Genomic DNA, 19303 nt, shown 5'->3' on the forward strand with positions numbered 1-19303 from the left:
CCAAAACAGCATTTACAAAACTCTTTGTAAACCTAAGGATTACCTCTAACCCTTTGTCGCAACCAGCCTCAAACTGTTGCGACAATTTCAAGTTAACTCTAATTTGAACACTACACTCAGAGTACCTAGTACAAATGCTTCTAAAGAAAGCTGAAAGTTACAACGCAAAAGCCCTACTACAATTGAACTATAATAAAAGACACACACTTGGAACTGGTTCTTCTATCTAGATCATGTAGCTTCAGGTTCACACACTTGAATCACACAGGAATTGCTTGCAAAATTCCTTGCTATAACAACTCTCGTTTAACTTCAGCATTTGTGCGTACCTGTAAAATGAGAACATCCTGCAATATATAGAGTTAGTAAAATAGGCAATAACTAGAAGTCTAATGCTTTACTCTTCCTTGGTGGAGGAGTTCTAGTTATATGAAACTTCTAACTCCTCCCTTATCTAGGATAGAGTTCTCTTCGAGTAAGGAGTCCTTCACCTTATCAATTATGCAACATTTGCATTCAGGAGATATCAGATATAACCACTTAAGCTTATCTCCTTCACGTGCATGCCTTCTGCTCGAATCTACCTGTGTCTGTGTACATTGTGTATGTACCTGGTTCATGCTTGAGTTACTTTGTCAATCATCACAACAACCTTCACTTAGGCCAACAAAGCACACCTTCATCAAGGACGAGGTATCTAAACTCCTTAGAATAGGATCCATTCGGGAAGTTAAGTTCCCAGACTTGCTAGCTAACATAGTGGTAGTACCTAAAAGGGAAATAAGATAAGAATGCATGTAGATTACAAAGACTTGAACAAGGGATGCCCTAAGGATTATTTTCCTTTGCCTAACATCGATTGGATGATCGACGCGACGGCCGGGCACGAGCTACTCAGCTTTCTCGATACCTATTCCGGGTATAACCAAATTCGGATGGACTCGGACGACCAAGAAAATACTTTCTTTATCACTAAATTTGGCACCTACTGTAATAATTTAATGCCATTCGGATTAAAGAACGTTGATGCCACCTATCAACGCCTAGTAAATCGGATGTTCGAAGAACAGATAGGAAATTAAATTGAATTTCATATTAATGACATGTTAGTTAAGTCCCTGCGAGCAGAGGATCATTTGAAACATTTGCAGGAAACCTTCGACATATTTAAAAAATACAATATGAAGTTGAATTCGGAGAAGTGCGCATTCGGGGTCGGATCGGGAAAGTTCCTTGGATTCATGGTATCCAATCGGGGGATTGAGATTAATCTTAACAAGATCAAGGCTATAAAAGACATCATCATGGTGGACAGCATCAAGTCCGTTAAGAGGTTGATCGGGCATATAGCCGCCCTGGGCCGGTTCATATCAAGGTCCTCAGACAAAAGCCATCGGTTCTTCTCACTGTTGAAAAAGAAGAAGAATTTTTCCTAGACCCTGGAATGCCAACAAACTTTGGAAGAACTCAAATGATACCTTACGAGTCCACCACTGAACCACACTCCTAAGGCGGATGAGCAATTGTACCTCTACTTGGCAGTGTCCGAGGTGGCTGTAAGTGAAGTTTTTGTCCGGGAAGAGGAAGATACACAATTTCCTATTTACTATGTCAGTAGAACTCTAGGCCAGACCAAAACAAGGTACCCTCACCTGGAAATATTGGCGCTCGCTTTGCTAAGCGCCTCCAGGAAACTAAAACTGTACTTTTCTTGCTACCCCATATGCATCGTAACCTATTACCCACTGTGGAACATTATTCACAAGCCCGAGCTCTCAAAATGGGCCGTCGAAACCAGTGGGTATGATATTGAATATCGACCCCGAACTGCCATAAAACCTCAAATTTTGGCTGACTTTACGCTGGCCTTAGTGCCCTAAGTCGAAAGAGAATTATTGTTAGCCTCGGGGACTACCTCAAGAATTTGGACCCTTTTTACAGACGGTGCCTCAAACGCAAAGGGGTCCGGGCTCGACATCGTGTTGAGGCTTCCTATGGGGAATGTAGTTAGGCAGTTTATTAAAGCTGTGAAATTGACTAACAATGTATGAGGCCATGATTGCTGATAAGTAGGGATTTTAGCCTATTAATTGCTCTCTTTTACTTGTGTTTTAGGCCAAAAATACGTGAAGGTATTCCTAGAAACTAACTTAATATGCTTGCTTGCAGGGATTGTTTAAAATGAGCCAAAGGAGTCATAATCAACTCATAAAAGAGTCAAAACTTGAACAAAAACCAAAACTGGGCCAAGAGGTGTGGAACGCGGACCGCAATAAAAAAGTGAGTTCGCGAAAGTATCAAAGCAGGCGCGGCCATTATTTCGAGGTCCGCGATATGAAGAATCAGAGAGATGGTTTTTTAGGCATTAACAAAAACACGAACCGCGACAAGAAGATGCGGCCGCGAAAGTACCAGCACGGCTGCGATGGGAATTCCGCGAACTGTGGTTGCTAAGGTTCAGAGAGTGCATAATTCAAGCAAAAATGAGAATGGCGGTCCGCGTCAAAGTTACGCAGCCACGGAAGTCTCTCACGCGGACGCGGTGGAAATTACGTGGTCCGCGAAACAAGGTTCAACCCAGGTCCAGATATGAAGAAACGCGGACCGCGATCAGAATTACGCGGCCGCGAAAGCAAGTGTGCGGCCGCGGTCAGAATTATGCGGTCGCGAAACTTCCGCAGGGGTATTTTTTTCCAAAAATTTTAGCTTAGTATAAATAGATCTTTTTGTCAATTTTAGGTTATGTTATGTTTTTGCTGAGTATGTGATACAGCTAGGTTTTCCTTTTTGTGCAATTTTGTACAAGATTTACCTTATAACATTAAATTTTCATTTTTTAATTTAGTATTATAGATTATATCTTCTCTTTATCTTTGAATTCTACTATTATTATGAGTAGATAGATCCATAGTTAGGGTTGTGACTCAACCCTAGTGTGGGTATTTAATGGGTCTTGAATTTTAGGGCTTGAATGTTTATGGGTTAGTGATATTTAGCCTAGTTCTTGCTAGAATTATAGAATTAGTGGTTGCAAATACTGATTCACGCCTTTATGATTTGGTCTCCTCTTGAGAAAGAGGGATTAAGTCTGGGAAAACTAGGCTAACAAGGAATTGGGATGAACTCAAGAAGTTGATAGCCCCAATTAAAGGGTTAAACCTAGTGATAGTAATACCCGGCTTGAGCTAATATCACATGACTTGCATGAATACCAGGTTGGACTTGAGAAAGCCAAATTGGGCAAAATCACATAAACTATCGCGAGATATAGAGTGAGTACTTGGGTGTGATAGCTATATTACGATCCCAAATTAATCAAGCTTGCCCTAGATTCTTACTACCCGTTAGATGTCCACTTAGGCGGAAGTCGCTACCCTAGTCCTTTTAAACACTTGAAAACCCACATCAAAATTATTGTACTTAGCTTTAATCTTAGCATATAATAGAAATAAAAATAGAAGTAGAATCAACACCTTCATGTTTGGAAGTGCAATTAGGAACAAAACACGCATCTAGACTTAGATATAAACCTAATTCCAAATCAATTAACTCCATGTGGATTCGATCCCGACCTTGTTAGGTAAAACTGCATCAACCATTCTCGCTACTCAATAGTAGTGCAGGCTTGGACCCGATCAATTTTTGGCGCCGTTGCCGGTGAGTTAGACAGTTTTAGCTATATATATAACTATTTGTGTGTTTTGTTTTTCTTTCCTTCTATTTTTCTAATTTTTGTGTGTCAATTGCTTTTAGGTATCAAATGGCTCTTAACGAGGCCCTCGGACATATTCCTTAGGGGGAGGAGGTAGATGAAAATGAAGTGGATGAGGTTCACCTTGAACCTCAAGTACAAAGAAGAGGCTGCCCGCCTCATGACAACGTTCGAAACCCTCCCCACCTCCTCCAAGAGCAGCACACCTAGTGTTGCCCAATGAAGGCTACGCAAGTGCAATTGTCCTGCCCCGGATTCGGGCGGGCAATTTTCGAATAACCAATGTCATGCTTACTCTATTAGAACAAAGGGGTTTCTTCACCGGAGATCCATATCAGAACGCATATAAGCAGCTCAAAGGTTTTGTAGACACATGTTGGGGGAGCAAGCAGGCGAATGTATCTGAAGACGCTTTGAGGTTGAGGCTTTTCCCTTTCTCACTTAGAGGGAAGGCTTTGGATTGGCTTGAGAGGCTACCCAACCATTCCATCACCACTTGGGATGAGTTGGCCGAGAAATTCATTACAAAGTTCTTTTCTCCGGGACATATGGCAGCATTGAGAGATGAAATCCTTGCTTTTAAACAAGAGCCAAATGAACTGTTACATGAGATTTGGGAAAGGTACCGGATAATGGTCAAAGAGTGCCCCAACAACGATATGAATGAAGCAATGATCCAGCAAACCTTTTATAGGGGTATCAACACAACTAACCAGTGTGTGGTGAATCAGCTCGTAGGGGTAACTTCATAAACACGCCATATTCAGTAGCATGTGAAATATTATATGAGATGGCGGACACCTCTTCAGCTTGGCAAAGTCGGGACAACGTTCCTCAGGGTGACCCTAATGTTATCCACCTTCACAAGGAACTACATGATCACACACAAGCCATAGCAGAGTTGACAACTACCATGAATCAGTTAGCCAAGGCACAACTTCAGCAGGTTCAGGGGCCAAAGCAAGTAAATTCTATGGAAGGAGTGAATGTAATGGTTAACAAGAGGAGACAAAGTGGTCAACAAGTTCAACACAATCAGGATCAATTTGAGCAAAGTGGTAGTGGGTACAACCAAGATTACTCTTATGACGATCAAAGTGAAAAGGTTTAATATGTGAACAATTACCAAGGTCAACGGAGCAATGCTCCAAATCAACAACAGTGGAGATCGCAGGGAAACAATCAAAATTGGAGCAACCAAGGCCAAGGGAATTGGAATACTGGCAACAACAAAAATCCAAGCAATTAGGGTAACAATAATCAAAATTGGGGGAATCAATTTAATAACCAAGGCAATTGGGGTGGCAACAATAATAGTAATTGGAGAGGCAATGGAAATCAAGGGGGTTGGAACAACAATAATCAAGGGAACCGGGGGTCGGGCCCTCAAAGGACCCCGATGTATCAACAAACCAACAACCCGCCTCCATATCCATCACAAGGGCAAAGTTCTTCCAACAATAAGATGGGACGAATAGAAAGTATGTTCAAGCAAATGATGGAAAGAAACGCCAACTCTGATGCCCAAATAGCCTCCCACAATACTTCTATCCGCAACTTGGAAGTGCAAATGGGTCAAATTTCTCGAGCATTGAATACTCGCCCTAAGGGGGCACTACCAAGTGATACGGTAGTAAACTCGAAGGGTGGGAACAATACAAGCCATGCTATGGCGGTGACTACAAAAAGCGGTAGAGGTGGAGATGCAAGTACCTCCAATCCAAGAAAGATTGTGAATGGTGATTTGGTTGTGCAAAAAGATGATGAGATCCAAGCCAATGATGAGAATGTGAATAATGAAGTAAGGATAGATATTGATGACACAAAATTATGTGAACCCATCTAGGGAACACGTAATAGACATACCGGAAATGATAGTACCCAAAGCCAAGGCCCCTTTGCCAAGGCCTCCTCCACCGTATCCTCAAAGGTTCGCAAAGTAAAATAACGAGAACCAATTCAAGAAATTCATTGATATGATGAAAAGTTTGTCCATAAATGTACCTTTGGTTGAAGCTCTAGAACAAACGCCGGGATATGCCAAGTTCATGAAGGACTTGGTAACAAATAAGACGTCAATGAACTGTGAGACGATCAAAATGATACATCAAGTGAGTGCCATTGTGCATTACATGGATCCAAAGCTACAAGATCCCGGTGCCTTTACAATTCCATGCACTATCGGTAGTGCCAATTTTGCCAAAGCCTTGTGCGATTTGGGAGCGAGCATTAATTTGATGCCATATTCTGTGTTCAAGACATTGTGGATTGGGAAACCAAGACCTACTTCAATGTTGTTCCAAATGGCGGACCGAACAATGAAGAGGACATTAGGGATAATTGATGATGTGCTAGTTCGGGTCGACAAGTTCATACTTCCCACAGATTTTGTGATACTCGACTATGAGGTTGACTATGAGGTGCCAATCATTTTGGGGAGACCTTTCCTAGCAACATGGAAGCCATTGGTTGATGTGGAAGCTAGGGAGCTCACCTTCTGGGTGGGCAATAAAAAGGTTGTGTTCCACGTGTGCAAGTCAATGAGGCAGCCTAATAGCAATGAAGTATGCTCTTTTGTGGATCTTGTGACGAAGGTGATTGTTCATGACACGAATGCTATGATCAATGTGGAAGACCCTCTAGAAGCTGTGTTGTTAAATCATGAGGATGATGAGAAGGTAGTCTTGATAGAATGTGCAAATGCTTTGCAAGGAATGGGATCCTACACATATGGACCCCTAAACTTTCCTTGGACCTTGAGAACCAGAAGACTCCGCCAACAAAGCCCTCAATCGAGGAGCCACTAACATTGGAGTTGAAGCCCTTGCATTCACACCTCAGGTATGAGTTCTTAGGCCCTTGTTCCACATTACCTGTTATTCTTTCTTCGTGCTTAACTAACATGCAGCTAGATTCCACCCTTGCGGTGCTTCAAATAAGGAAGAAGGCAATAGGTTGGACATTGGCGGATATTCGGGTATAAGCCCCGCCTTCTGCATGCACAAACTCATATTGGAGGAAGATGCCAAACCCTCCGTGGAACATCAAAGGAGGTTAAACGAGGCTATGAAAGAGGTAGTCAAGAAAGAGATCATCAAGTGGCTAGATGCAGGGGTTGTGTACCCTATTTCTGATAGTTCATGGACTTCGCTGGTACAATGTGTCCCAAAAAAGGGGGGCATGACTGTGATCATAAATGATAGAAATGAATCCCCACAAGAACTGTCACCGGTTGGAGGGTATGCATGGATTATAGAAAGCTGAACAAAGTGACCCACAAAGACCATTTTCCATTGCCATTTCTTGACCAAATATTGGATAGACTTGTCGGGCGTGCTTATTATTGCTTTTTGGATGGGTACTCCGGGTACAACCAGATTTTCATTGCACCTGAAGACCAAGAGAAAACCACCTTCACCTGTCTGTATGGCACATTTGCATTCTCATGGATGTCGTTTGGTTTGTGTAATGCACCAGCTACCTTTCAGAGGTGTATGATGGCAATATTTACGGATATGGTGGCGGACTCCCTCAAGGTGTTCATGGATGATTTTAGTGTTGTGGGGATTCCTTTGAAGAATGTTTGGATAATCTTGACAATATGTTAGCCCGATGTGAAGAGACCAACTTAGTGCTTAATTGGGAAAAGTGCCACTTTATGGTCGAGGAGGGCATTGTCCTCGGCCATAAGATCTCAAAGAACGGTATTGAAGTGGACAAAGCAAAAATTGAAGTGATTTCAAAACTCCCTCCTCCTATTTCCATCAAGGGAGTGAGGATCTTTCTTGGTCACGCGGGGTTTTACCGAAGGTTCATCAAGGATTTCTCAAAAGTGGTGAACCCCTTGTGCAAGTTGTTGGAAAAAGATGCAAAGTTTGTGTTCAATGATGATTGCATGAAAGCCTTTGAGCTTCTCAAGTATAGATTAACTACCACTCCCATCATTACCGCACCCAATTGGAGCTTACCATTTGAGCTCATGTCCGATGCTAGCGACGTTACGGTAGGAGCGGTTTTGGGGTAAAGGATCAAGCAGATATTTCATCCGGTTTATTATGCAAGCAAAATAATGAACGATGACCAGGTCAACTATACGGTGACCAAGAAAGAGTTATTAGCCATTGTCTTCGCCATGGAAAAGTTCCGCCCGTACCTCATGGGTACCAAAGTGATTGTGCACATCGATCACGCGGTACTTCGTTATTTGATGAGTAAAAAGGACTCTAAGTCTAGGTTGATGAGATGGGTTCTTCTTCTACAAGAGTTTGACCTTGAAATCATAGACCGAAAAGGGAGTAAAAATCAAGTGGCGGACCATTTTTCCCACTTGGAAGAGGAGGGGCGGCCCCATGATGGCCTCGAGATTAATGATTCGTTTCTGGATGAACAACTCCCCTCCGTGTCTGTGACTGGGATAGCTTGGTTCGTTGATATGGCTAACTTTCTTGTGACCGGCATTGTCCCGAATGAGCTCTCTTTAAACTAAAGGAAGAAGCTCAAATGGGACTGCTTGGATTATTATTGGGACGAGCCATATCTTTTCAGAATTTGCAATGATGGCGTTATCCGGAGATGTGTTCCAGAAAAAGAGCAATTGAGTATTCTTGAAGCCTGCCATTCCTCGCCCTATGGTGGTCACCATGGTGGGGCGAGAACTGCTACAAAGGTCCTAAGTTGTGGATTCTATTGGCCTACCTTGTACAAAGACGCTAGCGAGCTTGTTAGGCATTGTGATGAGTGCCAAAGAGCTAGTGAAATTTCCAAGAAGAATGAAATGCCCCTCACCACTATTCTTGAGATTGATATTTTCGATGTGTGGGGCATCGACTTTATGGGGCCATTTGTGAGTTCATGTGGGAACACTTATATTCTGGTTGTTGTTGATTATGTTTCCAAATGGGTTGAAGCTGTGGCTTTGCCCAACAATGAGGCACGGAGTGTGGTGGCTTTCTTAAAGAAAAATATCTTCACAAGGTTCGGCACCCCAAGGGCTATCATTAGTGATGGGGGTTCTCATTTTTGCAACAAAGTCTTCGACACTTTACTTTCTAAGTATGGTGTCAATCATAAGGTGTCAACCCCTTATCACCCAAAGGCTAGTGAACAAGTTGAGGTCTCCAACAGGGAGATCAAGAGCATATTATCCAAGAATGTCAATACAAACCGGACTGATTGGTCAAGGAAACTTGACGATGCTTTATGGGCCTATCGTACAGCTTACAAGACTCCAACTGGTATGTCTCCATACCGGTTGGTATTTGGGAAAGCATGCCATATTTCGGTTGAATTAGAGCACAAGGCCATATGGGCGCTGAAGAAGTTAAACCTTGAATGGGATGTAGCTTCCAATCTCCGAGTAGAGCAACTAAATGAACTTGATGAGTTCCGGTTCCATGCTTATTCCAGATCGTCCTTGTATAAGGACAAGATGAAGTACTTACATGACAAATATATCCAGAACAAAGAATTCAAGTAGGGTGACTTGGTTCTTCTATTCAACTCTCAGTTACGGATATTTTCAGGAAAGCTCAAGTCAAAGTGGAGTGGCCCTTTTGAAGTGGTGCATGTAACTCCCTTTGGTGCTCTCGATTTGAAAAACAAAAATGGTGAAATCTTTAGAGTCAATGGGCACCGAGTGAAGCATTACCTTGGCAATATTGATGATAGCCACGTGGTGGCCTTGATCCATTTCAAATGATGATGGTAAAATGCGACGTTAAATGAGGCGCTTCTTGGGAGGCAACCCATGTATTTTTCTTTCTTTCTTTTGATTTTCTTCCTAGATTAGACATTGTTTTGGACTAACTTGTAGTGAAGTGTATGTAGGAATTGGTTGTGCAGTGTAGAATTGGTCCGCATGAGCATTTCGCGGCAGCATATTTTTGTCTATGGACGCATTCTTGAAAAGAGCAAAATGCCAACTCTCTGAAGTTGAACTGTAAAAAATCCTTCAGAGATCGCGGCCGCGTTCAAATTTTTGCATATCGCGTTGAATTTTGCGGGCGCGACCAATATTCCGCGGACCGCGCCCATGTGCTTGAAGCTGGTCTACATAAGTTAACATAGCGCGGACCGCGATAGAATTTCGCAGCCGCGCTCAAGTAAGTCGGTGGGTTCCACAGTTGATTAATATAAATAAGGGTTCCTTAAACATTTTACACTTTTCGAACCCTAATATTTCACCGCACAAAAAGCACTATTCATCTCATCCTGCGCTCAATTTTCATTTCATTCACATTAAGATTTCATCTCCTACTACAATTTTACAACTGGTATGTTCAATTTTGTGATGTGATTTTATCTTTTTCTTTTCTTTTCTCTTTGTTTTAACTTTTCTTTGTTAGTTAGGGTTAGATGCATGCCATGATCTCAAATTAATGCTTAATTGATACTTAAATACATGTGGGTAGTGTTTATATGCCTAATGGGGGCTAAGGTTAGTAACTTTGAATGATTATTTGAACTAATATTTGCACACTTAGTGAAAACCCTAGTTATCAGTGTACTTAGTACCGATCTTATTGGAATTTCGCGGCTGCGGTCCATTTTACGCGGTCCGCAATAGTGTAGGCGGTCGCGTTCATTTTTTCGCGGTCCGTGCTACCCCAGCTTTTAGTTACTGAGTGATTGCTAAGAGTTCGCGGCCGCAGTCACTTTTACGCGGTCCGCGGCTGGTCCTTTGCGGCTGCGTTCAAATTTTTGCGGTCCGTGCTTGTGAACTTCAAAGAGTCTGTTAATTGCTTTCGTGATCGCGTTCATTTTTTTGCGGTTTGTGATTGGTCATTCGCGGCCGCATCTAATTTTTTGCAGTCCGTGGAATTCCACGATCAGAGAGTCAGTAGTCTGAACCTAACCTCTTCGCAGCCGCGTTCACTTTTTCGCGGTCTGCGATGGGCATTCCACAACCGCGCCCACTTTTTTGCGGTTCGCGATGCCCTATTTTGAGAAGCACTGTTGTTGATTTTATCTGTACTGCTTTAAGGCATGATTGAACCTAATTCTAATTATCTTTCACTAATTGTGTGTTGCAGAAAATGGTGCGATCTCGTAGAGGAGCAGACAAATCAAAAGGGAGGGCAGAATCCTCCCGAGGCCGAGGCAAAGGAAAACAGACTTTGCCCTTAGTAGCTCAAAGAATCATAAGCAGAAAGAAAACCCTCACTAGACCTCCTGCCGAATCATCAGACACAAGTGAATATCTCTCATCACGAGAGATTTCTGAGGGGGAATCTACACAACCTCGACAAGAGGCCCAATCACAACCCTTTCGCCTAATCAATGAAGCTACCTCCTCTTCTGGGTCGTCTGATGTCTCAGAGGGAGGTAGTAAGGCATCAGAGCCATCTTCCCCACCTGCTGCAACTCCAGCCTCAACATCTGCTCCTATCAATGTAGATGAGGATGATGAGGTCCCGAATAATGGGAGAGGGGGTGATACCAATGTGGGTGGTCTTGCTAGATCAAGGAAGCCCAAGGTGTGGGCAGATAGATTCGTGAGCGAGAAAGCATACCTCAAATTCTGGGAATGGTGACCCCAAAGGTCGTTCACCCTTGAGCGATAGTTTATAGAAAAAGATCTCCTTCCTCACAATCCAAATGTCAAGAAATAGTTTGAGGAGAGAAAAGGGTGGAAGTACTTCACCAGCAAGGTTCCGGATGCTAATGAATATCTTTTCAAGGAGTTCTATGCAAATGTTGCCCATATCAAAAAGGGCACCACTGTGACAAAGGTACGTAACTTGAAGATACGGTTTGATGGCGACACCTTGAACAAATATGCCGGTTTTGAGGATGTGGAAGCTGTATAGTATTTGGAGTCAGTGGAGAAGCTGAAGAGGGAGGTAGAGAAGTTCACTTCTGCTGGAGATATCCCACTTGACTTGCTTATGGAGGAGACTGCCCCAGCAGCACAGGCAACAGAGCATGAGGCAGACAGAGCTCCAGTTAGAGGATTTGTGGTCCCCCAGTCAGAGGATTTGGAGATCCAATTAGAGGACCCAGAGGGAGCTGATGATCTTATGCAGTCCGAGGACCCCACTCATGTGCCTGACCCCATGCAGAAAGAGACCACATAGGGAGTTTTCTTTACTCTCTAACCTTTCCCTGATCTTATTTTGATATTAGCATTGAGGACAATGCTATATTTTATTTGGGGGGTGGTCCATTTTAATTTGGTTATGATTTGATGACATTGGTATGTAATAACTATGATACTATTTTTCTTTACCTTTATTTATCGTTAATTTCACTTTCGTTATTTCACTTTTGGTATGTATATAACTTTACCATTCGATGTATATATACATTTACATTTTGTACATATTCATTTCACTCCATTATTGTACATATTTATTTTACTTTCCGTAGTTTACTTCATAACTTCTTTCATATTTTTCCTTAATAGCTTAGCTTCTAATTTCCTTTAGTAGCTTATTTTTGAGTTTTTAGCTTCTTTTTACATTCTTCATGATCAATAAGCCTTTGGTTTTCTTAATGCCATGGTTCTTTCCAAAGGTGAATGTTGTGTGAACCGGGTAGCTCTTCCCAACGATGGATGGCGTGACAACCTTCTTAAGGGATCGAGTCCGTTTTTTTTTTGTTTTGGTGTACATAGTAGTAGTAATGAATAAAAGTGTCTCAACAGGCTTCACTTGGTACTAACACATTTACCTTCGACCTCATGGTTAGAGACAAATTGATTGGCAAAGATTAGCTCTAGTTGTGACCTTTAGACTCTTGCGTTGGCTAAAACAATCATCGAGTGTTTTCTTTGAGCCATTTGTAATCTTCAATCTTAGCTAGGGTTGTTATTGGCCCTCGACTCTGTTCTCTTTAACAATCCAGCAGCTTGAGAGATGAGGTATTGAATTGCAAGTCCAAGTCCCGTGCCAATAAGTCTAGAACTTGCCCTGAATGTATGTCTAGGCAAAATTCTAAGTGTAGCTTGACTTAAGAAATGATTGTAGGCTCTCCTTGGTCCAAGTTGAACTTTGAAAGCTTCCGTAGCCTACCAATATGATATCCCTAGTCAACTCCTTTGAGCCTAAGCCTTTTTCATTCAATAGCCACATTACAAGCCTTTATCTATTCTATAATGATCCCCTCTTGGCACCCAATCTTTCCTTAGCATTCATGATGAACAATTGGCAAAAGCATAAGTTTGGGGGAGAGACGAGTAATTTGAAAGTGATAAAAGGTTCAAAGAATAAAAAGAATTGTTGAAAAGGAAAGGCAAAGAAAAGGAAGAAAAGCCAAAAAAGAAATACGTCAAAAAGAAAGAAAATGTTGAAGGGATTCAAAGAACATAATGATGAAAGGCAAGGAATGATGAGAAAGGAGAAAAATGATTGTCATTAGTAAGAAAGAGTGACGGTTTGTCTCTCTAGTTCCCCTAAGGAAGAAGAAAAATGACTCAAAGAATCAAGAAAGCATGAGCCGAAATGAGAAAATTGAGTACTTAAGGAAAGATAAAACCATCGTAGTTTGTTATGTCCTACCTTGATCCAAAAGCCTTCATTACATCCCTGCTAAAGCCCTATATGATTTCAAGTTGAGTGAGCTTACATTGGTGGTGATTTACATAAGGGGCGAGCTTATGGTACTTAGAGTCGGACTTGTGGCATTCTTTTGTGAGTGATGAGCGCACTTCTTCACAATCCTTGTTTTGAGTGTTATATTCTAAAAGCGAGATTTGCTCATGGAGAGTAGAGAAGGAGGATTTTGGGATCCACAATGACCTACGTGAGAGAGCGAGCTTCATTGATGAAATGAGTCAACTCTTGATGCTCTAGTATCATATTAGAACTATGGAACTCAAAAGGTCATAACATGACGTTGTTAATAATTCATTTGTGTTGTGGGTAATTGTTAGTCCCAATTGATGCTTGATAAAGTCACCTTAGGCCAGTTTAAATATCCTTTTCTTTTTCTTGTGGAGGTGGGAATTACCTTATTTGCTTGAGGACAAGCAAAAGCTTAAGTTTGGAGGAGTTGATAAGTAGGGATTTTAGCCTATTAATTGCTCTCTTTTACTTGTGTTTTGGGCCAAAAATGCGTGAAGGTATTCCCAGAAACTAACTTAATATGCTTGCTTGCAGGGATTGTTCAAAATGAGCCAAAGGAGCCATAATCAACTCATAAAGGAGTAAAAACTTGAACAAAAACAAAAACTGGGCCAAGAGGTAAGGAACGCGGACCACGACAAAAAAGTGCGGCTGCGAAAGTATCAACGCGGACGCGGCCATTATTTCGAGGTTCGCGATATGAAGAATCAGAGAGATGGTTTTTTGGGCACAAACATGAACGTGAACCCCGACAAGAAGATGCGGCCGCGAAAGTACTAGCACGGCCGTGATGGGAATTCCGCGGACCGCGGTTGCTAAGGTTCAGAGAGTGCATAATTCAAGGAAAAATGAGAATGGCAGTCCGCGTCAAAGTTACGCGGCCACGGAAGTCCCTCACGCGTACGCGGTAGAAATTACACGATCTGCGAAACAAGGTTCAACCCAAGTCCAGATGTGAAGAAACGCGGACCGCAATCAGAATTACGCGTCCGCGAAAGCAAGTGTGCGGCTGTGGTCAGAATTACGCTGTCGCGAAACTTCCGCAGGGGTATTTTTGTTCGAAAATTTCAGATTAGTATAAATAGATCATTTTGTCAATTTTAGGTTATGTTATGTTTTTGCTGAGTACATGAGACGGATAGGTTTTCCTTTTTGGGCAATTTTGTACAAGATTTACCTTATAACATTAGATTTTCATCCTTTAATTTAGTATTATGGATTGTATCTTCTCTTTATCTTTGAATTCTGCTATTATTATGAGTAGCTAGACCCATAGCTAGGGTTGTGACTCAACCCTAGTGTGAGTATTTAATGGGTCTTGAATTTTAGGGCTTGAATGTTTATGGGTTAGTGATATTTAGCCTAGTTCTTACTAGAATTATAGAATTAGTGGTTGCAAATACTGATTCATGCCTTTATGATTTGGTCTCTTCTTGCGAAAGAGGGATTAAGTCTGGGAAAACTAGGCTAACAAGAAATTGGGGCGAACTCAAGAAGTAGATAGTCCCAATTAAAGGGTTAAACCTAGAGATAGTAATACCCGACTTGAGCTAATATCGCATGACTTGCATGAATACCCAGTTGGACTTGAGAAAGCCAAATTGGGCAAAATCACTCAAACTATCGCGAGATATAGAGTGAGTACTTGGGTGTGATAGCTATATTACGATCCCAAATTAATCAAGCTTGCCCTAGATTCTTACTACCCGTTAGATGTCTACCTAGGCGGAAGTCGCTACCCTAGTCCTTTTAAATACTTGAAAACCCACAACAAAAATATTGCACTTAGCTTTAATCTTAGCATACAATAGAAATAAAAATAGAAGTAGAATCAACACCTTCATGTTTGGAAGTGCAATTAGGAACAAAACACACATCTAGACTTAGATATAAACCTAATTCCAAATCAATTAACTCCCCGTGGATTTGATCCCGACCTTGTTGGGTAAAACTGCATCGACCATCCTCGCTACTCAATAGTAGTGCAGGCTTGGACCTGATCAATTACATGTCTCAAATTTTCCAAAAACCTTGGGGTCGAGGTGGTCGAAGCTAAGTTCGATTCACTTCTTTTGGTAAATCAAGTCAATGGAACATTCGAAGTAAAATAGGAATAAATGTGAAGGTATTTAGACAAGTTACAGGTAACGCTGCATCAATTCAAGGAATGGGCCCTACAACACATGCAACGAGATCAGAATAGTGAGGCCGGTGCTCTGGCTAACTTGGGTTCTTCGGTTGATGACGATGAGTTCAGCTTGTGGACAGTAGTATAACTCATGAAGTTGGTAATATAATAAGGTTACGCTGAAGTAAACTCCATGAGTTTAACTTAGGAAAAGAAGAACAAGTACATAGATTACTTGAAGACTAAAAAATTTCCCTTGTATCCTAAAGAATTGAGAGCTCTGTGTACGTAGGCTGCTAGGTTTAGCTTGTCTGAAGGGACTCTATTCAAAAGAACATTCGATGGCCCATTAGCCATATGCTTACGGCCGGAGATACCAAATATGTCTTGAGAGAAGTTCACAAAGGCAGTTGCAGGAATCATTCGGGAGCAAAATCTTTGGTTCGGAAGTTAATCAGGGCCGGCTACTATTGGATCGACATGGAGAAATACACGAAGTACTTTGTACGAAGATATGACGGCTACTAGAGACATGCACCGATAATCCATCAACGGGGAGAGCTACTCCATTCGGTCTTATCCCCATGGCCGTTCATGAAATGGGGAATGGACATTATCAGTCCCCTGCCGTGGGCAGTTGGTAACGCTCAATTCATATTATTCATGAGCGATTATTTTTCTAAATGGGTCGAAGCTCAAGCATTCGAGAAAGTCCGTGAAAAAGAAGTCATTAACTTCATTTGGGACCACATAATATGCTGATTCGGGATACCAGCCGAGATCGTATGCGATAATGGGAAACAGTTCATCGGCAGCGAGGTAAATAAGTTCTTCAAAGATCACAAGATCAAGAAAATATTATCAACACCTCACCACCTGAGTAGAAATGGACAAGCAGAATCTACGAACAAGACCATACTCCAAAACCTGAAAAGGAGGTTGACCGATGCCAAAGGGAAATGGAAGGAATTCCTGCTCGAAGTCCTGTGGGCGTACCGTATGACTTCAAAATCTAGTACCGGAGCCATCCCGTTCTCACTGGTCTACGGTGCCGAAGCTTTAATACCGGTCAAAGCGGGAGAACTGAGCCTCAGGTTCCAATATGCGACCGAAGAGTCAAATGGCGAGGCCATGATCACAAGCCTGGAACTATTGATGAAAGGCGTGAGGCCGCCCTATTCCAGATGGCTGCCCAGAAACAACAGATAGAAAGATACTACAACTGAAGAGCCAACCTCTAACACTTCAATATCAGGGACTTAGTGTTGAGGAAAGTTACATACCCGAGACCTGAACGAGGGGAAGATGGGACCGAATTGGAAGGATCGTACCGAATCATCGAAATTACCAGTAAAGGCTCATACAAACTTGAAGTGAGAAATAGTGTGCAACTACCGAACAATTGGAATGTGACACACTTAAAAAGGTACTACAGCTAAGGTACGATCTCAACTACTCTTTTATCATGTTATAAATCAAACGAACACTTGCAAGCAACACTTAAGAATTGATGTAGCTATTAGGTCCGAAAGCACGCGTTGCACTCTTTTACCCTTAAACCGGTTTTGTCCCAAATGGGTTTTTCAGCAAAGTTTTTAACGAGGTAATAGTAAAACGTGCTAACTTAGATTCGAAGGCCAGTCTTAACCCGAAGTCAATGGGAGTTCATTGCGCATCAATAATATCTGAGCCCTCTCAAGCTCGACCTCAAACACTGGGGCCATTATCCTCGAGTTAAGGTTCTCAGCAAGGAAAGCAGGACACTTCGTACTTGAGTAGCTAAGGCTCGGTGGTAGGATACATTGTAAGGGCCAAACGGCCGTAAGAACCGTGCCTACGTAGCCTACCTTATGCATGATACAAATTGTTATCATGTACTTTACACATTGAAATGAAAGAAAGTTCTGCTTTGCTATTATTCATTTTCTTGCCTCTTAAAACCTCGGATCCTAAGAACCCAAGAGCTACCCCTACTGGGGGACTATCGAGCCCAAGGGCTACCTTTACTCGGGGACTATTATCCGAAAAACACTCTGATGAACCGGGATACTAGATCCTGGGAGCACCAAACCTATTGGACGGTGCCAAAAAGAAGGATACGGCCGCTCAAAAAATGGCTCGGAGATGTGTGAAGCTCGTAATCAAAAGAAAGTCCTTTATAAAAATTCAAAACCTGCTAAAATGTTACCCTCGGCAAAAGCACCATCTAAAATCACTTAAGCATCTTGAAAAAACTTCTGATCGCACCAAGTTGTTAAAGCCTCAAGCAAACAAGGCATCGAATTCAGGCTCCGTTCGAACTTCTGAAAAAACGGATGCCCTATAACTACATTGGATTCTATGAAGGCATTAAGAACATTGCAAGAATATAAATTATTAAAAGATGCTAAAAGGTAATGACTCAGAATTGCCAGAAAGGGAAAAATTTTATATATTTCAGAATATACTTATAAAGGCCCAACAAAAATAGCCTCAAAATAAACAAAAATGTACATAAGACAAAATCCAAAAAAGTACTAAGGCATCTACGCTTGATCTTCACCAGGGACCGACTCTTCGCCAGAGCCTTCGAATCCCTCCGAACCCTCAAAACCCTCGGAGCCTTTAGCATTTTTGGGCTCATAAAGCTTTTTCCCCTCGACTTCAGATTTTTTGGCTTCTTCGATCTCAGCCAACAGGTCAAAACCTCGAGGGTGAATCTCCTCGAGGATCTCTTTGTGGGATAGGTGCTTCATATATTCGGCCTTTGCCTTCAGGCAGACTTCATTTGCCTCCACATCAGCCTTGTATTCGGCCACCATTTAGTCGGCATCTGCTGGAGGTCGTAGCCAACTTGGACTTCACTGCGTCGTATTATCTATCGAGGGCATCCCTCTCTGTGACGACGAAGCTCAGCTGTGCTCAAAGATCGTCGTTCCACTGAGACCACTTGTCAGCTTTCTCCTTCGCCACTCATAGTTGGACCTCTACCGATGCCAGCTTTGCCTTGGCGGTTTCCTTCTTCAAAGCCAAAAGGTCCATTTTGCTTTTCTACCCATTGGCCATGGCTTGGACCTCGTTCATCTTGGCTCGGATTTGGTCAATCAGGTCGATCTTCTGTTGGACCTGTGAGGTTGTGTTGTTAGTCACCACGACTAGCTCCTCATTTTTAACTTCAAAGACTTTTACCTTTTCAACCAGGTCGGCATATTCCTGCCTCAGGATCAAAGCCTCCTTCTGAGCCCTATCCATCTCGACCTGAAGACCCTTGATGGATACATATTTATATTGCTGAATGTTATGTGCATTCTTTGTTCACTTTTTTATAAGTATGTCGGGTAAACAAAAGGTTGGCCTTCTCACATAGGCAACCGCCTCCTTATCTTAGTGATGTGAGGAGATGAGACATGATTCTAAGAAAAATTATCATAAGGATAATTTGAGAGTTATTCTCTTAAAATCAGAATGTCGCTTAAATAATGGCATATGGTCAGTATGTGAAAAACGTTCACTTAGTCTACTTTGTGAGCCAGATGTGAGTTAAATATGATTTTGTAGATCAAGGAACTCAAATTTAGATACTTATGGTGTCTAAATATCATATGTACAGCATTCTTTATGAGATAAAGACATATGCTCCCTAAGAAAAAGGAGAAAATGATATAGCACATGTTTCATACCATGTGTGCTAATATTGACCAATTGGGTTAACATAAGTCTATTCTTAACTTATTGTTGTGTGAGACCCATAGCTTTCATGATGGCTCAAGATTTTTTACCCTCGGAGACTTCGATCATATACCTGAGACTTAGTGTGATATTAGCTATTTTAGTATGTTTCTAAAAGACCATGAACACAGATTCGGTCTAGCGGAGCATATCTAGAGAAGCAGTCATACTAATGTTAATGGGATCGTGAGA

The 19303-nt window shown here is 41.9% G+C and overlaps 1 protein-coding gene across 1 annotated transcript; it reads left to right on the top strand.

Annotated features, from left to right (window-relative positions):
- Positions 1-5691: 5691 nt before the first annotated feature.
- LOC138894796 (uncharacterized) lies at positions 5692-6519 on the top strand. Its single transcript, XM_070179526.1, has one exon. The coding sequence runs from the start codon at positions 5692-5694 to the stop codon at positions 6517-6519; it is 828 nt and encodes a 275-aa protein (XP_070035627.1).
- The last annotated feature ends 12784 nt before the right edge of the window (positions 6520-19303 follow it).

Source organism: Nicotiana tomentosiformis, chromosome 6 (assembly GCF_000390325.3).
Source record: "Nicotiana tomentosiformis chromosome 6, ASM39032v3, whole genome shotgun sequence".
Taxonomy (NCBI): Eukaryota; Viridiplantae; Streptophyta; class Magnoliopsida; order Solanales; family Solanaceae; genus Nicotiana; species Nicotiana tomentosiformis.